The sequence below is a fragment of the Thunnus maccoyii genome, chromosome 21 (genome assembly GCF_910596095.1).
Source record: "Thunnus maccoyii chromosome 21, fThuMac1.1, whole genome shotgun sequence".
Taxonomy (NCBI): domain Eukaryota; kingdom Metazoa; phylum Chordata; class Actinopteri; order Scombriformes; family Scombridae; genus Thunnus; species Thunnus maccoyii.
The window spans coordinates 10,698,478-10,710,576 of NC_056553.1; the positions used below are offsets into that span (position 1 = coordinate 10,698,478).

The following is a 12,099-nucleotide window of genomic DNA, read 5'->3' on the forward strand; positions in this document are numbered from 1 at the left end:
AGCAGCCTATATTCGATTTTCTCGACAACTGTTCATTCGATTGACTTCACAAGGAAGTGCCGTGTAAAGTGCAAGCTCATGAGAGACTACAGTCGAAGAAATAAGCGAGTCAGAGAAAAGTAATTTCACATGGCGTGCTCTAAAAAGAGAACAGTAGACAGCGGAAAACAGAGCTTTTATTCAAGAATGGACAGACTCTTACATGTTCATTCTTCCCACAGGTAGTTCAAAACCAGTTTGTCTCATATACTCCGAGACCGTGGCGATTGTGAAGCACCACTGCGAGACAAAGCACAAATCTTGTGAGTAAATATACCTACTCATATCTGACCTGAAGGCACAAAAAATAAACAATCATAGAGTCCGATGTGATCGATCCACTTTATTTTAAGATGATTTTTCAAAAGCTCTCTGTTATGTATTTTACTTTTAAATGCAGCCCTTATGTACGATTAGAATACTTATTATTTATAACATCTGTGTATAATAGAATGTTAGTTTCTTTCATGTTGTTGGTGTACATACTCATTCACACCTCAACTCAACTGTGTTCATTTTTCTATGTGTTGAAGCAGCGGACGAAGGCCAAGCAATCCGCCCCTTTCCGAACGGGCCAGTGCTAAAAATGTAACAAACATTTGTACACACATAAATACTCACAAACACAATTATTTAGTTTTCTGATGTGACAGATATATTACTGGAAGACATTATGTGTAGATGGAAAATATTAAATAGGTGTATTATATGTGCGTATATATGTTTTTCTTCTATGTTTACAGATCCCATGAAAAGACCAAAACCAACAATGTGTTCTTCACAGCACTTTATGATTTTCCTACCTTGTGTATGGATTTCAACCCCAAGTCCATTGATTACTACAGAAGATGTGAATCTCCAAAGAATCTGCCGCAAATATATAGTTTCATTTTGAAATAAAAGCTAAATAATTTCCTAAAACAGCTGGGCACTGCAGTTTTTAGTAAACTTTACTCAAACAGGAGTAAATAGTGCATTTGTTGGGGACTATTTTAAGCAGTGGATGAATACACACTTGGTGCATTAGTGAGTGCTAAACAGTGTATGTGGGATTGATTAAAAATAAACTACAGTGCCCACGTTCATTATAATGAAGGAACATGTCACCCAGTGCAGTGGTATTGATTATTTATATGTTTTTGAATAACGATGGAGCTCTTTGGCACAGAGGAATAAGATACACTCACCGAGCACTTTATTAGGAACAATTATTATCATTGTCATATCAATAACAGATGTTGGACACAATAACAGCAACATCTGTACAATATACTTCAGTCCAATGTAGCAGCGCTGCATCACATTAAAACTGCTACTTTGGTGGCACTGCATCAAAAAGATACTGAATAAAAGTTCACATTGACTATGATATAACAGTCTATAAAAGCACACATTTATTTGAACTCAACTCTATTTTATGCTGCCTGTTTATGCTTTATATGTACTTCCTCTCTGGAGAACAAATTATTAGAATTTTTGATTTCTTTGGTTAAATTTTATTTGATTTTAAACTTTATTACTTTAAAAATTTTGAATAAGGACATACATATAGTCTAAAAATGCAGCGCTGTGAGGTAAAGCTACTTTATTTCCATTTAACCAATGAAATACATACTTTGTCATAAAAATTCTCTCTTTTTCTCAAGACAGACTCTCTGTACTTTCTGTACTTTAGTGTATTCCTCAGCAGCCTAAATACAGCATAATGATGATAGTGTTGATTTACATCATACTCCTCTCACATGGAAATGATCCAAAAATGTGGGATGTTTGTTCACCTGCTTCTCTGTAATCATACATCATTATTCAAAGAGCGTTTTGACCGTCATCTGATGTCAGATAGGCCTGATCTTCACTTCAAAGGGATACTATGTTCTGTGCCGGTGCAAATGGTCTGATAATATTGTGTGATGTATTATCACACTGATGTCTTTCTCTCCACTCTGGAGTAATCTTGCTCTTTCAGCCATGTGGTGTACAGAGGCAGGGATCTCCCCGCACAACCAGAAAATGAAGAAAACTATTCGCAACTGCTGTTCAAAATGTACATGTACGGTTTTTCATGTCATTTTGTATTCAGGGATGAGTAAAGAGTTAAACAAACTTCAAGATGAACGCAGGTAAACTTTATATACTTCTGTACAGCAAGATAATAGATTTACATTTTGTCAAACATCCCTAAGATGTAGATATCGATTATTGCTTAATGTTTTACTTTTTTTTTTTTTTTTTTTAAACAAACTTTTACAATCAGAGACTTCCTGGGCACATTTTCAAAAGCAGATACTGTATCTGTCCAAATAAACATGACTTTTAGCAGCAGTTGTTTGAAATCATGTTCAGGGCTGGAAAAAGTAATTAAATTCCTTTATTATTACTTGTTCTTCTAAAGTAAAAAAAAATACTGAAAATATTTCATTTAAATATCATTTAGGGATTAATCAAATGAGATCCTTGTTTTCCTCATTGTCATCAAATCCAATGAAAAGACCAAAACATGTATTATCTACTGTAGCTGTGCCGTTGACTTCCATTTAAAAACTGTTAAAAAACACCAAGCACCCAATCCGTAATTATCTACCACTGTTTCTCCAACAAATGCACTATTTTCTCCTGTTTAAGCAACATTGAAAAACTACAGCATCCAGCTATTTTAGGAAATTACTGAGCCTTTTTAATCATTAAAGTATTTATTAGCCATTTTTAAAACATTTATGTCTGCAGTAGAAACAAATGGGCTTCGTGCTGAGAGCCACAGACAAGCTGGGGAAGTCTGAAAGTACTGAGAGACAGACTAATGGATTGTTTTTTAACTTTTTGTTGACAACAATAAAAATATAGAATATCACCAGCCATAACCTGTAAAGAGTCAGTTCATTTAAACTACAAAAAATAAAAAACCTCTACAGTTTCATGTCCTGGTTTGAGATATGTGTCTCCACATCAATACAACTGAGGAGAACAGGAATTTGCTTGTGGTGTGAACAGCCTTGAAAAATAAGATTAAAAAGATTTAACAGGACCATCTTTTTCCAGAGACAGTGTCCCCCATTACTCTGGATAATCTACAGAATACACTGTCAACAGTTTTTATATGGAGTAGTATTTCTGTGGTAGGAAGTAGTTCCAGTGAAAACTGTTGAAGGACGCCTGGTTTAGGAACACACTGTCACTGTCAAATAAAGGCAAAAAGCCAAAAAAAGTAATATGGAGGGGGAAAAATGCATTGTTTGCTTTGTTTTTTTTCCTTTTGGACTTTTAAAAAAAAGCAGTTTGCCTTGAATTTGCAGACAGAGACAAGATTTTTCGAATTAATTACATGCTGTCATGATAAACGACTAATTTAACTACTACTAACTACTTATAGCCTGTCTGTTGCTGTTTAATGCAAGAACATATCTCAGTTTACTATATTAAGTAGGAGCCAAAAACTACAAATAATGCCACAAAAAAAGTTTTAATTTTACTTCACAATAACTCCCAACAAAAGCTTCCACGTATGCTTTTTTTCAGAAGCAACTAAGAGTGATTTACGCATTGTTTTCCCCCTCATTTGTATGTATGTGTGTTTTTCTTACAAGTGTGTGCTGATTGCACACAGCAGGAGAGGGTTGTTTTTGTCATTAAAGCTGCCAGTAGATTATTCCTCAGTATTTTTTGAAGCTACACTTTTTTTTTTTCTTTTTTTTTTTGGCGGAGGACTCAGCTCAATCAGGAGACTGTTGTTTCACTTGTGGATTGTCTGCTCTGAAACACAATCCAGATTGTTTCATTCCAAAATAACATCCAACATTTTTGAGAAAAGTGACTACTTCTCTTTGCTGGCGTGACAGTAAAAGCAACTCGAGCTGCATGAGCTGTTAATATTTTGACGGTATTTCCTTTTTGAATGACTTTTCTCATACCTTGAGCTGCGGGATTTCATTTTAAGCCTCTGCGCTTCTCTTGTGATGGCCTTGAGTGAAACGTTTCTGGAAATCCATCAAACAAGAACTGATAGACGTGAGGTAAAGAGGAAGAGGAGGTGGAGATGACTTGGGGAAGGAGGGAGAGAGGGGGGGGGGGGGGGGTCACACACTAGGAAAAGAACGAACAATGTCATCACCAAACAGACGCTATCATGGAGCCCCTGGGGAAACAGAGAGGTAGATACATCCAAGACAAGCTGTAGAAAGAACATGGAAAATAAAAAAAACACCCTGAAAGCTGAAGAAGATGCTCTGCAAGGAATATAAAAGGTAAAAGTGAGTAATAATTTGATTTACTGATCAGATTGAAATATCTCAAAAATGATTAAATGGATTGTCTTGAAATTTTCTACAGATATTCAAGGTCCCTGGGGGATGTTTTGTAATAATTTTGGTAATTTCCTGACTTTTCCTCCATCAGGTTGACATTTTTAGTTCAAAACCAAATGTCTCAACAGCTATTGGATGGATTACTGTGAGATTTGCTACAAATTGCTACAGAGTCCCTACAGGATCAATTCAAATAACTTTGGTGATCCCCTGATTTTTGAGTCATAGTCTATGACTTAAAAACTGCAAAAGTAACCTTAGTTCTCATAATACATCCATGTGTCCTGGCTCCAATCGGAAAAGATGGTACCGACTATAAGCAGCAACTTTGGGCTTCAAACCAGCTCCAGTGCAAACTAATGAGTGACGTCACACCTCGCTACGCCCATCTTTATATAACATTGTCTTTTACCTGCTAAAAATTAGCCCGGTAGCATTGTCACTGTGAGCATGTTAGCATGCTGATGTTAGCTCACAGTGTCGATCTTGTTTACACACAGATATATTGTGTCCCTGTATCCTGCTTTCAGAAAGTGATTCTCCTACCTACAGTACATACTGTACATTCTGCTCCTGTCAGAAAACAGCCACCAGTCTGACGAGAACTTAACTTACTATTACTGTCACAAAGTTCCTCGCTGTTTGCTGCTGGATCTGTAGGTTTTGTGCTTACGATCCAACTTGTACCAAGCCATATATCTGGAGGCTTTTGTTCAGACTCGCATAAATCCTTTCTCCATTCCCAAGACAAAGCAGCATTAAAACCTTTAATGCATTAATAAGCAGCGCACGTAAGTACACAAACAGGGCACAAAGAATCAATCACTGAAGAATTTGGAGATTTACTATGTTTCAATTGGACAAGAGTCAAGAACAAGCCACTTGCCAAAACTCCACAAATGTTCACAAATTTGTTGAATTATGTCTCACAGTTATTTATTTGACATTTAGAGAGACTGTTTCGTGTTATTTCATTGTGTGCAAAGCCATTATTTTTAGGTGAAGGTGTGCATGTCTCTGCTCCCTTTGCCAGTTTAAAAAGGAAAATGGCTCCTCTCCCCTAATCTGCTTGAGTGCACCCCTAGAAAAATCTCACTCCAATTTACAGTAGCTCAGCCTAAATCCCCGTCTGATAGCTGTTCTGAAATAACACACACACCCAGGTGGCTTTTTGTTTCACTTTGTACGTCCTGGTTCTACCTCTTTTCAATGTCATTAGGTAGAACAATCATTCTGCAAAAGTGTTTTTTTTTTTAAAATCTTCTTGCATCAAGCTCGTTTGACCCTAACTTATTCAGTGAAAGTCTTAAGTCCTTGAGTGCAACAAAAGCCCTCTGACGAACGGATGAGTAACAAATTCTCTCTGCAGCGACGACTGTTCAAAGCTTGTTTGATATACAAGGGATTTATGAGCAATTTCTGCACCAAACCAATTAGGAGCTGCTGGTGGAAAAAAAAAACATCTGTGTTTCAGGGCTTGTTCTGTTTCATGTTGATTTAATCCAATCAGGAGAAGTTATAAACGCAATTACGTTTATTAATTTCAACAGCACTATACATTTGTTTCGGTCATGACCTCCTGTTTGAATGACTGCAGCACTTTTTACTAAATAACAATAAAGAGGTCGTCTGTGTTGATCTGGCTGAACAATATCCACTTCTCTGCTTTTTACATGATATAATAAAACATACATGATGCAATTTGTGACATTACAGACACCAAAGTTTGTCTGTAGGGCCTTCGTCCCATCCAAGATGGTTACTGAGACCACATGTCTCTGCATGTCTCAGTCTCCCAGAATCCTTCACGTTCTCACAATCCTCCAGGTATTTCACACCTGGATAACTCCGCCCATGGATCCAATGTCCAGCTAACCACATCTGGCTACAGTTTAGAGTAAGATATGAAGAGTAAGCTTGTTAATACTCTTTAGTTCTTCTTTTCGACGTCAACACCTCCGCTCTTCCTCCATCGTTGCACATGTTGGATTCACAGACGTGCTCCCGACCAGCTGACAAACCAGCTGACGAACCAGGACGAACGGGAGCACACGCTCAACGCCATTCAGTGGAAAGGACGGACACACACATCTGGTTACTTACTAAGATGATCATCACGTAACACTGACATCTGGGCAGAGTTAGCTATGACATTGTGTGTTATTAGATGCTAAATGTTATGTTTTAACTGTATGCTTTGTATGACTTTTATCATGAACCATTTGTGTTTTGTTTTGATTCTCACTTTGAACGAGTCTCTACTTATTGTAGTGTTTTTTCACTCAGGTTAGACCTTGCATGTGTTTCTTTCTCTCTGTCTTTACAAACATACACACAGAGCAGCACAAAAAGGTTTCATGTTAGACTCAGGCCAATTTTCAAATTCTCCCACCTAGTTGTCATTTCCTTTTGATCTTCTCACTTCCACGTATGTGCGGTCTCCTCTCTGCCATTTTGGATCTCAGTCCACCATTTTCCCTTAATCTACTTCCTCACACACACGGTCTCATCCACTATTTTGGGTCAGAGCCCACCATTTTTCTTTTCTTTCCCTTTTTACACACACACACACACACACACACACACACATCAGATCATGGTCACTTTTGGGGACTAGCTCTTACCCACCCTAACCCTTACATAGACTTACATTCATTTCCTGGAGAATTACCCTAACCCCTAACCTTAACTACAGACCCCAAACAGCTTTTTCCCAATTGGACAAGCCGTCCCCAATTAACTGGTCTGAAGTCTGAAGTTTGTCCCCAAAAGTAGCCTATGACAGACCACAGACACACACCTGTATATAGCCACAGCACGAAGCAAGATGTATCCCTTGTGCCTTGTATTTGTTAAATACTATTGGCTGTAGAGTCACTGCTGTTAAGTTTAATAAACTCTGTTGTATCATAACAAGAAGTTTTATTGGTGGTCACCTGAATTTTGTTGAAGTCAGCCTCCGCTGTACAAAATACTCCAAATTGCCTTCATTGTGTTTGTTACGTCATTGGTGCTACAAACCCAACTGCAACAAGGTTATAGCTGGATTTGGGCACTAATCATTTAACCGGATTTCATCCTTTATTTTGATCATTTTAATTATTAATTGGAATACCAAAATTTAGGATGAATCACTTATGAGACTGAATCAGTGAATTGGTTACCATTTCCATGTCTTCCAGGATGGTGCCCCGAGGTGGATTTCATGTAAATTAAATCCTACTGTTCTAATTAATTATAATGATTTCTGATAACCAAATTTAATCTGAATAACCCCGTGATCCCTACAGTGCTATCAAACAGTTGCCTCAAAACTGCCTACCGTGCTTATTTTGTGCATTTTCTGTTGTTTTTTTTGTGTACACTCATAACACATATTAGACTGTTGTTTTGCATTGCTCATTATATAGAAATGTTTTTGCTGAATGCACTCATTTACATACACTGTTTCTACTTCTCCCTCTAGTTATAATATCTTCTGTCCTTTGAAACATTAATTCTTTTGCTGAACATTATGTTTCACTGTTTTTAATAGCAAGGCGCTCCTCAGTGTTATTAATACTTTCTTTGGGCTCTATCCAAAAATTGCAACAGACTCTCCACAATATCTTAAAGTAACAATTTAAGATGTTGTACTCCAACAACACAATAGGAGAGGAATTAGCACGAAATGATGCATCCTGTTTACTGAATATTCCAGCCATTCTTAATTTTTGAGCCAAGAGCAATCACTGTGACCTTATATAATGCATTTACATGTTTTAGACACATTTTTTCTACTTTATTGCAGTTATGCTTTCTTTTAAAATGCAAAATAAAGTGAAGGTGGGAGCTACTATAAGATACTGACAAAGGACCTGCTCTCTGGAGAGATAACACTCTGTAACTAAAGACTACCCTCCCTTCAGCAAATATAAGAAATACATAACTTTCCCCCCTAATAATTTTCTCACAGTCCCTAACTTTTGATATTTTTATCCTGTGTCATTCTTCAGTTTTATGCATAACACCTAATTTTTGCTGTATGCTGTTTATTGTGTATTTTTCCACTTTCTTCCTGTCAGACAGGGTTGTGTCTTTCTTTGTACTCATCTAGTACACTCAATACTGAGTGTACATGCGTACATTTAACATCATTTCTCTCCATGTGGTGATAGGTGTCAATAGGTGCTTCACTTCAATCGGGCGAAAGTGGGTGATTTTTCTTTTAAAAGGAGGCAGACAGCGGCTGACAGGGAGCTTGACAGTGAGCTGTCACTCTGCTCTTCACTCCTCAGGAGGTAGATGTCCTCAGAGTGGAAGTCAATAGGAGGATTTCACAGTTTTTTCTCCCAGTCAGAAACAGTTGTGTAATGACTTTGGGAGGAGGAGGGCTGTAAAAAAAAAAAAAAAAAAAAAAAGTAAGGCAATGGAGGGAGATGGGCCACTGCCTCGACACTGTTTAATTAAACCCTTAGAGACTACTGGCTGCATTGGAACAACGACCAAATGAGTTGCTGGGTCATGTGCATGCGTTCTGCCACATGAATAATACAAAGCACTGCAGGCTCATTGAAAATAATCTGAGAATTCGGCTCCTTCTAGGGCTCTGCCCATGTGACAGGAGAATCCAGGGTGTTTTGTCCCTGCTTCTATTCAATTACTGTGCTTAGGAGAGCAGTTGGTAAAGAAACATACATACAGACATAAAGCAGTTCAAGTGACCTGGCTATATGTTAACAAATTGTTTATGTTGTTTGTATTTATTGTTGGAACAATGTTTATGTTGCTCTCTTGGCCAGGTCACTCTTGAAAAAGAGATTTTAATCTACGAGACTAATACCTTGTTAAATAAAGGACGAGAAGAAGAAGAAATTGAAATTTGAGTTGATTAAAGATATTGTGTTGCTGTGTTTATATTTTTTATGCTGTAGCCAGAGAGCAATTTGGTTAAAAGCTGCTAGTCAGTATTTTTTACATGGACAATGGATCAAATGTGTAATATGACATATGACACCACCTGACTCTGCATTTCCTCTTTTTTTCTTTTTTAGCATTTTTAGCTTTAGCATTTGTTTGGTTTTACTGCCTGCAGCTTTAATGTTTTGACTCACAGCATAATTTTTAGGCGCAGCAGGCAACTGGGAAAAAGCTGTGATAAAACTGCTGTCCAGGTACATTATCTCATCAGCACTAAACAACAGACAAACAAAAGTTAGGAACTAGCTGGTGGAGCATTTAGCAGCTAATAAACAGACTTTTGCCTCAGGAGTTGGTCAAGACCAAAACAGAGCTAAAAGAAGAATAAATATTGATACTTTTTATTCATCAGATGGACAAAAACATGACTCCAAATGAACACAAATGTTGCTCCGTGCCCGTAAAGCCATTGCTAGCTAACATGTTTTCTAGTGCTTGTTGCACTGCCCCCTGGTGGCCAAAAATGAATGCAGGTTTAAATATATTTGTTCCATGTTTTATGATAAAGCTAAAATATATGTTTATATGCAGTACCAGTCAAAAGTTTGTAAACATTCAAGAGAATGGGAAAGTGTGTGCAACCTTTTGACTGGTACTGTATATATAAGGCTATTTTTCCTCAGAAAACTAACATACTTCAAGGTCAGATGGAGGCGTTTAAATGTATTCTTTGGGTAAGAAAATTACAGTCAAAGGTAGAAAAGGAGATTTACAAGTTTATGAAGAAGGCTGTTTTCAATTGGTTTGACTTCTGATGTATTAGAAAAGGTTCTGGAGGAAAGGAGGATAGTTGAAATCATACTTCAGTTTGAAGGTCAGCAATGTGTTTGGTGTTTCTAGTTGTTCTAGTTGAGTAAACATTATACAGATGTCCAGATGCTCCACAGAACTATTAGAAGGACTTTTGAGCCCACAGCTGTGAAACCTATGAAGGACATGTGATATTTACTTGTTTCTTGAGATATGAGTTGTACTTTTGACAATTCTTTGACAAGGTTTCATTTCATATTTTATTTTTTATTTATGTGTTCCTTTTAGATGCATGAGTTATGATCAGCCTTTTATTTATTAATTGATTAATTGCACTCACATTGGGGTTTTTTTTTGTCTAGTGGCTTGAGCTACTCTAATGTCCTCATATGTATATGTGTTAAGTTGTGTGTTAGTGTTAATACTGTAGTGGCAGTACGTCTGCTGTGATTTGTTTGACACTGTATATGGGGATCAATAAAGTTCTCTAATATAGATTTAGATATCATTAGATAGAATTAAAAATGGCTACCCATGAAGATTAGTTTTTCTTAAAGCATTTATTGGTAGGAGTCCATAAAAAATGAACATATCTTGAATGTCTACACGTCCACATTCCCACATAATAATGAGAACAAACTGTCAAGGACAAATCAGTTGAGGGAAACTGACATTTTGTTTAAGAAATCAGTTAAACACAAACACCCACTGAAGGTTAACATGTTGCTGAATCCACTCTGTACAAAGAATCCTACAACAACAAAAAAAAAGAAAACAAAATAATGACTCTGAGAGAGGTTAACAGTTATATTTCACCCTGTGGGAATAGTGGGAAAAGAGTGTGTAATGTTACCGCCAGAGTGTTGATAGTCAGTTTTCATGTATGATGGAGGAGTGAGCAGGACGTGTTTCTGTAATACGCCTCACTCTTCACTACTTTCATTCTGTCTCGAGATATCCCTCTCGTTCCTTCTCTCTATTGAAAAAAAAAAAAGATCCACTGAATAGCTTGACCTTCACTTATTCTCACATGCTATACAGCATTAGTGCAGTAATTTTCATGCTTATCACAAACAAGGCTGCTACCGTAATTCTCCTTCCACCTGCATACTTTCAAACCCAACAACACTTTTTAAAAAACATGTGCTGTAAAAAGTGGGAAAAGTCCAATCATCAGAGATTAATTAAGGTTCTGAATTCTCACTGTACAGTACGTCCGCAGGGCCCACCCACAATAAATACAGAATTAGCAGAAGCTCAACTAAAATAAAAATGTATCATGGATAAAACAAAACATTGAAGTGAGGTCTCTGCTGGCTACCGTTGATGAAAGCAGGGCCTCGGATACAAAGCAAAGACGAACTAATGCCACGTATGATTGATGGCACTTCTGCCAACAAATATAGATACTGTAGGTGTGTGCGTATAAGTATTTGTCTGAGGGCGTTTAAAAAAAGGTACCAAGTCCGCCAAATCGGGGGAAGAGTCGAGCGGCTCTTTTCTTTTTGGACTCTGCCTCCTTTAACCACAGTTTCTTTCTCTTGGTGTCCATGTGTCCTGCAGAGGAAGAAGAAGAAAAAAAACAATCATTAAATATTTTTTATTTTTTGTTACCACTTTCTAATAAGATACTGTAACCACTGTAATGTCTTTATTAATGGTCTGTAAATACTTTAATAATGCTTTAGAGATCAGTTATAAGCCATTAAAAAGAATGACTTATGGTTTGTCAGGTTATGATATGATCCTTTTGTATTCTGCTCATATTGTAGTTGTTGACCCTTGACCCCTATGGAGTCAGAAAGGTTAGTTTCATGGTTTAAAGTCCCCCTCCACTCAAAAATGTGTTTTTCTTCTTGTTCCTTCACTCGAATGTTTGAGCTTCACTCTGCAGAATGTTCTACATGAAGAGTTTGTTTTCACATTCATCTGCTGCTCACTGAAAATCTCAGTTTAACACGTGTACCTACGAGAAGGATCTGTGACATCACAACTAGTGTGGAGCCAATCGTGGTCCAGTATGCAGCTTATACAAGTGTGATGTGGACAGTTG

At 37.2% G+C, this 12,099-nt stretch overlaps 1 protein-coding gene across 2 annotated transcripts in view; it reads left to right on the forward strand.

Moving 5' to 3' along the window:
- Positions 1-6,380, forward strand: part of ptprn2 (protein tyrosine phosphatase receptor type N2) — a 149,867-nt gene extending 143,487 nt beyond the window's left edge. The window contains exon 22 of one of the 2 annotated variants that reach the window (XM_042399869.1): positions 6,165-6,380. In XM_042399869.1, coding sequence (XP_042255803.1) covers positions 6,165-6,212 — 48 coding nt within the window. In that variant the 3' untranslated portion in view covers positions 6,213-6,380. Of the gene's footprint in view, positions 1-782; positions 848-6,164 lie in introns of those variants that run through there. The other variant, XM_042399870.1, reaches the window with a different exon arrangement.
- Positions 6,381-12,099: the final 5,719 nt, after the last annotated feature.